Raw genomic sequence first — 14,296 nt, 5'->3', positions numbered from 1 at the left:
TATTTGGAAGGGGCCAAGGGGCCATTACTATAGAGTATTAAGACGTATAAGTTTTTCCCCCAAATCTTGCATTGTCATTTTTATTATTATTACCATTTCTATTCTATCTCTTCTTTTTTTTACTCCTGATGAACCACTCAAGTCGTTCTCAATCAAGGAAATATGGAGAAGCTTTTTGATTTCCTTCGGTAACTGATGGAGAGGGCTTTAGTCGAGATGAGCTAATTCAGTTTTGTAAAATTGCACTACTCTATTGTGCTTATTCAATATTCAGTTGGGCTCACAAAGACACAAAGTACACTGAGATATATATGTTTTAGGTACCAAATTGGGGGCCCTAAATTTTAGCCAACGGGGGGGGGGGGGGAGAGCAGGCCCTGTGTGCCTCTCACATGCATCGCTGACATGGTATAACTTTGGCTGAAAACATGGGCTTAATCTTTGACACTCAGGTGGAAAAAAAGTCACAAAAATACATCATCAGTTTCTCATGTAGATTGGATGGCACATTCACGAAATGCTATAACTTAAAAAAGCTTGAAGATGCAATCACTTTTTGATGATAAAAAAAAGTACATTGCCGTAAGTGAAAAATACATAAAAACTATATCTGATATCTTATTATCTTCTCTATCTGATATTTATTATTGTAATATGCTAAACAGTACATGCAAGAGGAGTTCTACTAGCTTCCTTAAATTGTTTGGAAGTTAAAAGCCAGGTCATATTCTCTTTATTGCTAAGTTACATTGACATGGATACGAAGTGTCTGACACGGTGAAATACCAAACGTTGAGGTAAATCACATACAAAATGTGTCCCACACGGACACGTGGATACACATCCGACACGGATTTTTTTTCAAAATATGGTGTGTCTATATAACCTAGTTTTATTGTGTCAGGAGTTCAAGTGTTCAACCACAAATATACGTAGAGTAAAATACAAAGCAACTAGCAAGTGGGTAGGGGTGGATGTGATTCCTAATCTGACCTGTAATATAATTAAATATAAAGCTTCCAATGCTTGAACCCGAATATCTGGATCATCTACAGATTCCCGTTCTATTGAGAGGGCAGTCCCAAGCTCTGGAGGCATCTTTGATGTGTCTTGCTCACTGTAAACCTGACCACACCTCCACACATTATATATGTATATTACATCTAAGAGCATTTAAAAGGAAATTCACGCAAAAATATCAGCAGCAAATAACTTTCAACATATTAAATAACTAAATATCAAAATTTTCGTTTACTTGTTCATAGCTGAGACTTGAGATGAATAAAATGAACCTAAATGACTGCATTGTGATTGAGGATTGTACCCTTTTCTTGATCATATTGTGTTATAAAGTGTTCTTGAAGACAGATTACTGAAATGACTTCTGTATATGGTTAAATTTGTTAAATGCGTTTAGTTTTGCAATGTAAAACGTAATATAAGCGGTTACCTTTTTTTGTCACAATTCATAGATGATGACTTTTTCTAGGATATCTTAGCATTTGTAAGCTGACGTACGTGCTGATGTTTAATAGGAAGATAAGCAAGACCTTACTACGTAAAGGTTTCCCCACAAGAGCTCAATGAACTCAATGAAGGGTCCTAAGCTCAATGACTTTTAATTAGAGATTATACTCCAAATATATATATCTGTTTTGAGAAACTCATGTTGTCTTGATTAACAATCTTTTGAAAAACGCATCAAAGTTTTGAGGAACAATGTCTCTGTGAGGCTTGAGGCGAGCAAGCCTCAAAAAAAAAAAAAAAAAAAAAAAAGTGCCTTGAAAAATCTAGAAAATGTAGCTGTAAATTCAGAAGAATGAAAAACAATATGCCATATTAATGAAGTTACTAAAGCATAAATGAAAAGTAATGAGACTAGGTTTTACCTTGTTGCAGATGCATCACGCTCGGATCTGTGTATGGAAACCTGAAAATAAGTCTAAATACATATCCAAATTGATAGGCAAATAGCAAAATAGCATAGCACACTACTAAAACAGAATTACTAGTACTTAACTAGTCAAATAAGAATATAAGATATAGTCACAAGTCATATCAATAAGATAACTAAAGCGTTCTTGTGGACAGATTAATGGAATGGAAACATAGAACTGAATGGACATATGTGTTGTCGTGGACAAATAAATTGAATGGAAACATAGAATTGAATGGGCAGATGTAATGTATAAAAAATATCATTAGGCATAATTTAGGTGGTATGTTAAAATGAGGTTAGAAATGTGCCACAAATAAGTAAAGATCGTAGTAAATTCTGGCAATTGGATAAATACGTATATGTAAACTAAATAGTGGCTCTTTCTTGAGCTGTGAGATAAGGCATCAGCCTCAAATTGGTTGTTGTGGCTTTGCAAGTTGCAATTTCCTTGCACCCCCATGTTTCTTTGTGGCACAATGTGTAAGAAACAAGTAAATTGACTTCTGCTTCTTTCTCTTAGATGCGTTTAGGCTTTCAATGTAAACCTTAACATAAGCGGCTTGCATTTATTTTGTTTCTTCTTGTCATAGGTGATGAATTGTTGGAGAATTTCTTTTCATTTGTAAGCCAAATTGCTGATGTTTAATAGGAAGACAAGCAAGATCTTAGTACATAAATGTTTATGTAAGAAGAATTTATTGACCTTCCTTGAGTCAATACATTTTCTACTTCCTAAACCCATTGATTATTAATTAGAGAGTTTATTTGAAATATGTGTACTTGTTTTGGAGAACTTGTGTTGCCTTGGTTAAAAATATTGCATCCTTTTAACCTATGAAAATTAATATATGTTGCATCTTTGAGTGTGCTTTCCTCTTTGGAAAGTCTTCTTGGTCATTGCGTTAGGCTGCTATTGCGGGTTGGGGAACCAACAGTATCTGACCTAAGGGGTGCATTGGGTCGTGATTTGGTCTTATAAGTGCTAGGACCCTAGGACAAATCCCCTGCTGTTCTTTATACTTCTGAATTTGTTTTATGATAAAAATATGTTTGTTTGACTTATAGGTGACATCAAACCCTTGGGATGCAACTCGTGTTCCTGGAGGTTCATCCGGGGGTTCGGCTGCTGCTGTTTCTGCAGGACAGTGCATGGTGTCTTTGGGAAGCGACACTGGTGGAAGTGTTAGGCAGCCAGCATCATTTTGTGGTGTTGTGGGAATAAAACCAACCTATGGACGTGTCTCAAGGTTTGGACTCATGGCGTATGCATCATCATTAGATGTAATTGGATGCTTTAGTTCTTCTGTTGTTGACACTGCAATTCTTCTTGAAGCAATTTCCGGTCACGATAGATTTGATGCTACTAGCAGTAAGCGTGTAACAATCCTTCTACAGCCTAATGTGTTTATCGAAATTTTGAGCCTGTTTTGTTAAGTCTCTGAGTATGTACAATAGATTAGATTTGAATATATGAGTGAATGGGACTGCTCTTTGTGACAGATTGTTTCATTTTTCAGAAGGTACCGAATCTTGCTTCTCAGTTAGTTCCAACAGAATCTTTGGAATCTAAACCTCTAAAAGGGCTAAGGGTTGGGGTGATCTGTGAAACCCTTGCAGATGGTGTTGATGTTGGAGTAGTATCCGCAATTCAAGCTGCTGCTGCACATTTGGAAGAGCTAGGTTCCACAGTGACTGAGGTAGGTTTTCTTCTAACAGATACCTGTCTTCTATTTAGCTAGGTAAACCTACTTAAGTGCAAGAGCTTGCACCTTTATATTCCAATAATCCGATTTATACCGCATGGCTTTCTTTGATGAAGACAGGTGTCATTACCCTCCTTTTCTCTTGGGTTACCAGCCTACTACATTTTAGCTTCATCTGAATCATCTTCGAATTTATCTCGTTATGACGCTGTAAGATGAGAATATATTTTACTTTCCATTCGTCTTGTTCGTTTGCTATCTAGTTAATAATGCCTGTTAATTCTTAAACTTTGTCTCCAGGTATGGAAACCAAGTTTCAGCCGAAGAGCTTAGTTCACTTTATGGAGCTTCTCGAGCTAATGGGTTTGGTTCTGAGGTATAGACCTTTTCAATAAGCGATTTTGGACTTGAACGGAGGAGTTCTTAAATTTTAACTTCTGCTAGATTAGTATAATTTGGGACAGATTCTGATGCAACATTGAATGAAGCGTTCCATCCGAATTCCAGTTTTCCGCTCCTCAGTTGCTTAAAAAAGATTGATTACATTTATATATGTCTTTTGCAGGTCAAAATGAGAATTTTGATGGGAACTTATGCTCTTTCTGCTGGCTATTATGATGCATACTACAAGCGTGCACAGCAGGTATAAGTATAATAGCTACTCTTCACATACACCAGTGTATGTGATAGTTTTATGCAAGTTATCTGATGTGGTGGATTATATCTGATAAGAAAGTAAGAAACTACATTTTACAATTTTCTTGATTATTTTAACTTCCAACATCTTAATAATTTCTATTTGATACAAGTCATCTGAAGTGTATTGATGTGTGCACTACATTTTTGCTTGCATATGGATCTGGGTACAATTGGCTTTAATTCTGTTCTGCACTTCCTATTGGAAGAATCCCTAACACGGATTTAATCTGTTTTCCACTCTTTTCTTTATATTTGGAATATTAAATTAAGTTTTTATTTACTGGACTGGACCACTGGTTATAGAAACGATCCATTTAATTGAAGTGGCAGATATTTGATATTTGATATTTGATAATTTATATATTATTATGCTATTACTCCTTTTTCTTCTAATTGTGGACACGTCACTTCCAAGATATGATTCTATACGACTTTGTGACTATATTAGTGTTTTTAGGTAAGAACCTTGGTTCGAGAAAGCTTCAGGACAGCACTGCAGGAAAATGACGTTCTAATTTCACCAGCAGCACCATCAGCTGCTTATAAGATAGGTTTGCCATCCAACCGATCTGTTAAAGAACCTATCTGTTAAAAACTTAAAGGAGATTCATCTCTGTTATAGGGAGTTCACAGATTCTGTTTGACAGGTGAAAAGAAAGATGACCGGTTAGCAATGTATGCAGGCGATATCATGACTGTAAGCATATCTAGACTAATGAATTTCTCTTGCATTCAGTTATCAATTTGGACTTATTTTACTGGAATGCAATGAAATAATAATGGCCCTTATTTATATAGACTGAAAATATATGTAATTATATGTTTTTTTTTCTGTGCTGTTTGAAACCATCTCACATTTTTTTACCCAGTACCTATTGTACATCTTCAATATCGATGTATATAGTTTATTTCACTTTTACCTATTATTCTTACCCCATGTTGATCTTTCCTACATTGAGTCTATGAGCTTGTCGAAAATTAACAAATCTTGTCCACCGGGGGGAGCTTGCTTGGGCTTACTATAGCATAAGGCTATAACAGTATAAACTTTACCTTTCATTCTGACCAAGCTGCTTCTTTCACATAGCACTCAAGAAACTCACCTACATACCACTCAAGAAGCTCACATGCACTTCAATCAAGTATCCCTGGTTGTAGGTCATTTATATTAACGGGGCATCATTGTCTTCACAATTTTGTGCAGCAACCTCTTCAGTTTCATTAATGCACCCACACACACTCTTCTCCAATAAAACTGGACAAAGTGGCTTGTGAATTTGATGACTCTAGGTTTTGTCCGTGGTTTTTATGTGTTGTTGTTCTGAAAATAGGTCAATGTCAATTTGGCTGGGCTACCTGCGTTGGTTCTACCGTGTGGATTTGTTGACAGTGGACCTGCTGGTCTACCCATTGGTCTTCAAATCATTGGTGCAGCTTTTGATGAGGTATTCTGGTTGTTTTTCCTTCGTAATATGAAGGAAATTATTTGTTTGTCTTTCACACGCTGATATTCAGTCTAATGATTTAATTCGACTCAGTTAACAAATTCGTTGGAGTCCTGGAGAAACCTGATTAAATAGTAGAGTAACGATACACCTTGCCACGGGGTGAAGATTTGGCAGAGAGTTTAAGTTGTGCATCTGTTAGGATACATGCAGAGGATATATTCTAGGATTTCTAGGATGGGGGGATCTCGAGGCTAACATGTTTCATTGCACTTAACGAGTGTAGTAATACAGGTTCGCGGCTGAAGGTGGTGTTTCCCCGAGGCTTCTTAGATAGTAATATTCAGGTTGTTGAGTTGTATAGTAGAGTTGATGTTTAATGCAGCACACGTAGTAATGTTCCACATGTAATGATGGATGATGGTTGGTAACACTCTTTTGGCCGAAATTTAAATCAACCTTACCCACTTGGAATCACAATCCATAGAACCAACATAGACCGTCTCCAGGGACAGTTGCCTGTTTGGCTTATGGAACTGCAGCAAGTTCCAAGTGAATAGATTCCGCAAGATGTAACAAGTACATCTAGGATTGTTCTCCTTACTTAAGAGCTGAATTAGCGTTGGCTGCAAATTAGTAATAGCCCACTGGTGAATACTGCCAATGTCACTGCTGGATTGGACATAGGCTCCACCAACACTCGATTTAAGAAACCGAAGAAGCCACTTTAGAGTTGCAAGTCGAACTTCATAGGATGCATCATATATAGAGAGAATTAGCCGTTTTTGAAGTCCAGTAACTTCCTGTTGGAATCTCTTGTATTTCAAATGACTAAGAGTGTGTATGCAAAGTGGAGGAGATGAACAAAGAGTGTTCTCTCTACTTTAGTGCATAGAAGATAGTCCCACATTGGTTACTGTGTGTGTCTCACTAGTGGGTAGTGGCTTGACCAATTACCTAAACTTGTTTTGCTTCAGCAGCAAGTTTTGAACTTCTATTCCTAGTTGGTCTCTCTTCCTTATCTGTTTTGGAAACCGTCTGTTGTGACCGATCTTACTGTTGAGGTTTAATACCAATACCAATCGATACCCCACTATACAGATAACTTATATTTGAACAATAACCACTCCAATCAATAATCTAAATATTCCCTACAACCAAACTAACATGCTCAACTCGCTAAACAACTATTAACAACAGATAATAATGTAAAGCAGTAAAAACAAACCACAACACAAAGATATACCGTGGTTCGGCCAATGGTGCCTACTTCCACAAGAGCTTGTCCTTTTATAAAGTGGGAAGGAAGATTACAATCACTCCTTGTAGTCTCTCACCTTACTAGATCACTCCTCTCTTTTTATAGGGTTGTATCTCTGTAAAAATTATCTCTCAATCTTGATAGCTTTCAAGATTGGGTTTCCTCTATGTATCTGTCTCTCAGCATGTGTTAGGTTTTGCCAAAAACCCCAACTTGCATTGCAAAACTCGTGGGTTCCGCAAAAATAGAATCCTGCCAAAATAGTCATGGCGCTGGTCGCTTCTAGCCTCGATAATGTCCAGCGCTTGGTAGCTGGTCGTGACTCCGAATCGGTTTATGAGGGCTGGTAGCTCTGCTGTCTTTTCCACGGAGGCTAAACTCCTTTTCTCTCCTCTCCTCATGTGAGGGATAACCCCCACACTTACCTCTATTAAATCAGGATTGTGCGTCCATATAGAATATATACACGACCAGAGAAACACAAAACTCGCGAAACAGATATAGCCTTTTCTCCTTCTCTTCTTACTGTTAGCCGCCAGAGAGAGTTATACTGCCGTTCTAGAGAGCAGCCTGTTCGAGTGCAAGTCAGCCTACTGTGAACCATTGAATCCTGTGAGGAAGACGCCACTGTTGCCTTTCTGCAACATTGGAAGGGGTGAAATCTTTCCTTAAGATTGTTAGATTAGTTGTATGGAAATAGCATTGTGAAAATTATTATGTTATTGGAGGTATGTGAATTGATATATTTTGCGTTTATATTATTACTAAATAAACAATCTATCCTCATTCTTCTAATCTTGTCGATTGTTTTTTTTTTTGTTGTTGTTGTTGTTGTTTTTTTTAATGAAGTATTATTTAGTAGTCATTATGTGGTGCCCTACCTGGATGAATTTCCTGGCTCCGCCACTGGTTGTGATTGTTTTGTGGAGTCAAGTTGAGGTTGGGCCATTAGGGAGGACGAATGACTGGGGAAGAAGATGGAAGTGTCAAATAAGGGCAATCTTGAAAATAATTGAAATGTCTAACCATTTTGGGTGTTTAAGTCTAATGATTTAAACAATAGGAGGTTTAGTCTAAATTGGTATATAATTTGGGGGAGTTTTTTCTAATTAACTCTTAAAAAACAAGATTGCAAATAAATGAAAAATAAATAAAACTGGAACTAGATATATTGCTATGAAATTATGGGCCCAATTCAATCGTACGTTAGTCCAAATTGTAAATGGGCCTCGATCTGTCACATAGAAAGCCCCAAACTAAAAAGGTCCAACGTCCATCGTCACTAGGGATATGTTTGTAATTTCAAGCACCCTCCCAAAACCCCAACGGGTTTTAAACCCAAGGCCCTACACTACACAAATCCATCTTCTTTTCCTTTTCTCTACATTGTAACTTGGCTCCTTGCTCAATCGTTCGCTATTTACTTTTTAGTTTGTGTGATTAACAGGTAAGTCACTCACTGTAACTCAATTTGAAATTTCGTTTCTTTTTCATGTTTCTGTTGTTTTCGATACTTTAAATTTTGTATAATTTTGTTTAGGGTTTTATGTTTATTTTCTCAAATATATCCATTTTGACTTTTGTTAAGTAAGTCAACTCTCGTGGAATGTTGTTTTCTCGCCTTTTCCATAGTTTTCCATTTCTGTGTTTGGGTTGTTGATTAATTTGAATCTTACTTTCTTGTGTATTAGTGAAATGAATTTAACTGAAGGTTGGATTAGGTTAAATTAGGGTTTACTAATATTTTCTTCTTCTTTTAAAATAGATACATTTGTTGATCAAAAGTTTTAGCACCGTTAATACATAATAGTATATGATGTTTGACTTGACTCGATAAAAAATATAAGATGAAAAAAGTAAAGAATATAGAAACTTCTGGTTGATGGTAAATTGATACTAAATGTTCAGAGGCTGTATTTTCCCTTTGGGACTTTTTTATTATGTGTTTCTAGTTCTGTAACTTTAATAGTCTATTGACAACATGAGCATTTTCCTTTAGCTATAATGGTTTTGAGTTTTGACTGTTTTATTGATGGTGTTTTGGTAAAGTCATAGACTTATTTGCTTCTATTGTGGAGAGGTTTTATATTTGCAACCCCCTTAACATTCGACTTAATTTTTCCTGTAGTGAAATTTGTTAAAGTGTGACACCCATCGTTGTGAACAACTCTTGTCTCTGTATACCTGAGTTCCCAATGACAAGTGGTGGCCCTGGACTTGACTCTTTGGTAGATCGTAAGTAAACTCCCACCTTTCCTATTCATTGCTTAACTGGAGTATCTTCTTTATATGTGCGGTTAGTGATACATTTCCATGATTGTATTAATTGAATAGGATTGGTCGCTATACATGATTTCAGTTATAAAATCCCCCTGATGCTTTATTCTATTAATGGTTCTTTTGACACAAACTACTTGGACATGCTTATGTACACATGTACACAACCATCGTTTTTAACTTCCTATTTTTTCGTGTGCAGAACAAATTTCGATTATAACAAATGATGGGCGCAATATAGTGGTAAGTAAAACTAAGCTAGAGTTAGGCTTTGTATAAAAAGACTTCTGATAGTGCTTTACTAGTGTCGCCTCAGATGAGGGGAGTCTTTGAAAGGTTTTGACCAAGCAACAAACATTATTTTTGATGAGTCTCATGAACGTGTTTAATCCACAAAGGTTCGTCCAGTTCCTTTATAAAGTTTCATACTTCAATGAGTTACAGATTGGGTCTTTTGTTTAATGGCTTCATCAGAAGTCATTCATTACCCTGTTGGTTTCTTGAGTGTCTGACTGGTTGACTTGTGTTTGATCCGACAAGGTCTTCCATTGTTCTTGGTAGCTCACAGTTTTGTCTGTTCTTTCTTATGTACAGGAAGGTGTCCAACAACTTGTATTAGGATTGTACATCATAAGGGGCGATAACATGTAAATGTCCAGTGATAACAGTGTAATTGTACAATTATACGTCACTCATGTGTAACAATGAGTAAGTAAATAGTTTATATCATGATTGCATGTTATTTTAACACCGGAAATTGTTTCTTACCACCAATTTCGCACGACAAAGGCAAAAGTTTTTTCGTTGGTTTGTAATTAAAAAAGGGGTTAATTAGACTCCTATTGTTTAAATTATTAGATTTATAAATACTCATTCTGATTGAAATTTTACTTAATTCTAAAACTGCCCCTATTATTTTTTTTTCTCGATCACTCTCCTACTTCATTTTTTTTTTCCTACATTACTACCATATATCTATACAAAATTATAATCCAAATATAAAGAATTGGAAATGATACCTACATGGTAAACTATTCAAACTATATTGTGAACCCTTCTACTCATTATTTTCCCTTTTGATACAATTAGAAAAATTGAGTATTTGGAGATTGAAATTGAGTATCATTAGGTTTATTTAAAGAGTTCGTCTACCACGAGGATATCCCTATAGGGACGCCAGCCGAGACCGTTGGATCCGAGATCTAACGGTTCGAAAATAAAAAAACAAACCCATATTCTCTCTCTTCCTTTTTGTTTTTGATTTTCGGACCGTTGGATCTCGGATCCAACAGTCTCGAAACACTCATCCCTATAGGGATATCCTTGTGGTAGCCCAGATCTTATTTAAAAATGATAATGTTATTGGTGTTAGAGTTATGAGATTTGGGTTGTGATCAGTGGCGGATCTATTAATGGACCAGGTACGGTCTGGCCCCCCCTCAACTTTGGACTCAAAAAAAATTAGTAGTGTTATTTGAGCAACCCAACCATAAAACCCACAAATACACATCTCTCTCTCGAGTCTCTCCTTCTCTCTCAGTTTCAATTCCCTCCAAATCAGTTTCAATTCTCTTGAAATCAGTTTTGATTCCCTCCAAATCAGTTGGGGTCCATGGTTGTTGTTTAGTAATTCCAGTTTTAGGGAGATACCTTCTTTCTAGCGAGGGCCCAGTCTTAAATTGCATGTTTGGGTCAAATAACAACACCTCTCTCTCGATCTCTCTTTCTCTCTCTGTCTCAGAATTCAGAACTTCTCGTTACCAACCAATATTAATTAACCATCAATCCATTATTGCACTCAGAATTTCAGAAGTCATAACCAACTAACTTTCACTTCGGTATGTTATGTATTTTTCATTTCTTACTTATGTTTTATTATTTTCTTATGAACAAATAATACAATTCTGTGGATATTTGTTGAAAAACATGTTTCCACCTTTCTAATTGATGATAACATACACGTTTCGTCTATATTCGGTTAGCCTAAATAATTTTTGTTGTAGTGATATGTAATTGATTTTTGTGTAGATATGGAGAAATTCCTCATAAGGAAGCCTATTCTTGATCAATCACCTGTGGTTGTAGTAGTAGAAGATACTCCCCCTAATCAAGTGCAACCTACACTAAAGCAAAACCGTGTGGAGAATGATCATACAAATCTTCCTGCCGATCTGGGGTTACGTCCTCGAATTTCAGATTATCCTCCTAATGAGCAAGAGTTTGTTCATCGATCATATCTACTAAAGGGTCCTTTTCAGCCCCGTGAGCACAAGTTTCCATTAACACCTATATACAATAAACTACGAAAATTCAATGCTTCCTGGTTCAATGAGGTGGTGACTGGTTAGAGTATAGCATACATGATGATTCTATTTTTTGCTCACATTGTTATATTTTTCGACCGGACCACGGGGAGCAAGGAGGGGGAGATTCCTTTGTAGTTAGAGGATTTAAAAATTGGAAAAATAGAAAGGTCGCATTACAAAGTCATGTTGGGGGGCCTAATAGTGCTCACAATCATACATATAGGCAAGGGCAAGCTTTACTAAATCAGAAGCAATAAGTTCGAACTCTTTTATCTAGACAGTCAGACAAGGTTCGAAATGCATACAGAATTCATTTGCAAATAGTGGTTAATTCTTCTCGATTTCTTTCACGACAAGGATTAGCCTACAGAGGTCATGATGAATCCCCTCCCTCAAGTAATCCAGGGAACTTTCTAGGGATGTTGAAATTTGCAGAGAATCACAATGATGTCATTAAGGACGCGATAAGGAATTCTCCTGGGAATCTCTATTTGACTTCGCCTGATATTCAGAGAGATATTGTCAATTCAGCTGCAGTAGAAACTACAAAAGCCATCCTTAAAGAGCTTGGAGCTTCTTTTTTCTCAGTTTTGGTTGATGAATCTCAAGACATATCAATTAAAGGGCAAATGGCTGTTGTTTTGCGCTTTGTAAAGAAAGATGGATGTTTGGTTGAACGTTTTCTTGGCATTGTGCACGTTGAAGATACTAGTGCCTTATCACTCAAAGTAGCTCTTGATTCACTTTTTAGCAAACAAGGATTATGTATATCAAGATTGCGTGGTCAAGGTTATGACGGAGCTAGTAATATGCAAGGTCAGTTCAACGGTCTTAAAGCCCTCATCATGAAGGAAAATGGATCTGCTTTTTATGTTCATTGCTTTCCCCATCAACTTCAGTTGGCATTGGTTGTTGTTGCTAAAAACATTACCCATGTTGCTTTGTTCTTTAACTTGGTTTCTAGTGCCGTGAATACTTGTGCAGCCTCGTGCAAATGTCGAGAAATTCTTATGGATAGCCACAATAAAAAAGTTCTTGAAGTAGTAGAAAATAATGAACTTCCTACTGGACAGGGTCTCTATCAAGAGATTAGTTTGAAACGTGATGGAGACACATGTTGGGGGTCGCATTATGCTACTTTTGTCCTTTTTCCTTCAGTTATTGAAGTTCTTGAGCGTGTGGTGGAAGATGGTCTAAATCCAGAACAAAGAGGAGAATCATTTGCTTTACTAGTATCATTGCAATCTTTTGATTTCATTTTCTTATTACATTTGATGAAAAAGATTCTTGGAATTACTAATGATTTGTCAAAAGCATTGCAAAGAAGTGATGAAGACATTGTCAATGTAATGACACTTGTTAAAGTGTCCAAACAACGATTGCAAACTATGAGAGATGACGGATGGGATCTTCTTATAACCGAGGAATCTTCTTTTTGCACTAAGAATATCATCACCATCCCTAACATGGAATACAAGTTTGTAGCAAGAGGGCGATCTCGACGTAATGCTGAAGAGACAACAAACCTTCATTATTATCATGTGGGTTTATTCTATAAATGTATAGACTGGCAGCTTCTTGAGTTAAACAGTTGGTTTGATAAAGTGAATACAGAACTGCTTCTTTGTGTAGCATGCTTGAATCCAAGTAATTTGTTTGTTGTATTTGATAAGAAAGGTTTGATACGTCTTGCTGAATTTTATCCGAGTGATTTTTCCCCTGAAACTCTTATGATACTTCATGATCAGCTAGATAACTATATTATCGATGTGCGCTCTAGTCATAGATTTTTAGAATTAAATGGAGTCAGTGATCTTGTTAGGAAGATGGTAGAGATAAAGAAAAGTATCGTCTATCCGTTAGTGTTTTTGCTGATGACATTGTCATTAATCTTGCCTGTTGCTACTGCTACTGTGAAGAGAGCATTTTCTGCTATGCACATCATAAAAATCCGATTGTGCAACTGAATGGGAGATGGTTGGCTGAATGATTGTTTGGTTACATACATTGAAAAAGACATTTTTGATTGTGTTGATGATGAAACAATCCTTCAACGCTCCCAAAAGATGGGTCGTTCAGCTTTAGGGCATCCTTCTATTCGCCGAGGGCAATTGTGAAAATTATTATGTTATTGGTGGTATGTGAATTGATATTTTTTGTGTTTATATTATTACAATCTATGCTCATTCTTCTAATTTTGTAGATTTTTTTTTTTTTAATGAAGTATTATTTAGTAGTCATTATGTGGTGCCCTACCTGGATGAATTTCCTGGCTCCGCCACTGGTTGTGATTGTTTTGTGGAGTCAAGTTGAGGTTGGGCCATTAGGGTGGACGAGTGACTGGTGAAGAAGATGGAATGGTCAAATAAGGGCAATCTTAAAAATAATTGAAATGTCTAACCATTTTGGGTGTTTAAGTCTAATGATTTAAACAATAGGAGGTTTAGTCTAAACTGGTATATAATTTTGGGGGTTTTGTCTAATTAACTCTTAAAAAACAAGACTGCAAATAAATAAAAAATAAATAAAACTAGAACTAGATATATTCCTATGAAATTATGGGCCCAATTCAATCGTACGTTAGTCCAAATTGTAAACGGGCCTCGATCTGTCATTAGAAAGCCCCAAACTGAAAAGGTCCAACGTCCATCGTCACTAGGGATATG

At 36.5% G+C, this 14,296-nt stretch overlaps 2 protein-coding genes and 1 long non-coding RNA gene across 3 annotated transcripts; all 3 read left to right on the top strand.

The window, feature by feature from the left end:
* Window positions 1–1,377: 1,377 nt before the first annotated feature.
* Window positions 1,378–5,943, top strand: LOC147480402 (glutamyl-tRNA(Gln) amidotransferase subunit A, chloroplastic/mitochondrial-like). The gene is made up of 9 exons (XM_086578645.1): window positions 1,378–1,386; window positions 3,005–3,316; window positions 3,457–3,636; window positions 3,763–3,857; window positions 3,943–4,018; window positions 4,208–4,285; window positions 4,799–4,892; window positions 4,989–5,038; window positions 5,673–5,943. Exons 1-9 carry the CDS (start codon window positions 1,378–1,380, stop codon window positions 5,847–5,849), a joined length of 1,071 nt encoding a protein of 356 aa, XP_086434771.1. The 3' UTR covers window positions 5,850–5,943.
* Window positions 5,944–9,645: 3,702 nt separating this feature from the next.
* Window positions 9,646–10,092, top strand: LOC147480401 (uncharacterized). The gene is made up of 2 exons (XR_015205915.1): window positions 9,646–9,722; window positions 9,919–10,092. It is a non-coding gene; the product is annotated as an uncharacterized LOC147480401 (long non-coding RNA).
* Window positions 10,093–11,354: 1,262 nt separating this feature from the next.
* LOC147480400 (uncharacterized) lies at window positions 11,355–13,597 on the top strand. Its single transcript, XM_086578644.1, has 2 exons — window positions 11,355–11,542; window positions 11,908–13,597. The coding sequence occupies exons 1-2, from the start codon at window positions 11,355–11,357 to the stop codon at window positions 13,595–13,597; spliced, it is 1,878 nt and encodes a 625-aa protein (XP_086434770.1).
* Window positions 13,598–14,296: the final 699 nt, after the last annotated feature.

Source organism: Coptis chinensis, chromosome 8, assembly GCF_015680905.1.
Source record: "Coptis chinensis isolate HL-2020 chromosome 8, ASM1568090v1, whole genome shotgun sequence".
Classification (NCBI taxonomy): Eukaryota; Viridiplantae; Streptophyta; class Magnoliopsida; order Ranunculales; family Ranunculaceae; genus Coptis; species Coptis chinensis.
Note: the sequence above shows the minus strand (reverse complement) of the source record. Positions and strands in the feature narration are given on the sequence as shown.

Bases quoted from the DNA above. Each gene is read 5' to 3' on its own strand.
- LOC147480402 (XM_086578645.1), top strand. The intron at 3,317-3,456 runs GTAACAATCCTT...TTCATTTTTCAG, and splicing joins ATGCTACTAGCAGTAAGCGT to AAGGTACCGAATCTTGCTTC. The intron at 4,286-4,798 runs GTATAAGTATAA...TAGTGTTTTTAG, and splicing joins ACTACAAGCGTGCACAGCAG to GTAAGAACCTTGGTTCGAGA.
- LOC147480400 (XM_086578644.1), top strand. From the start codon at position 11,355: ATGGAGAAATTCCTCATAAGGAAGCCTATTCTTGATCAATCACCTGTG. The intron at 11,543-11,907 runs GTTTGTTCATCG...TCTTTTATCTAG, and splicing joins TATCCTCCTAATGAGCAAGA to ACAGTCAGACAAGGTTCGAA.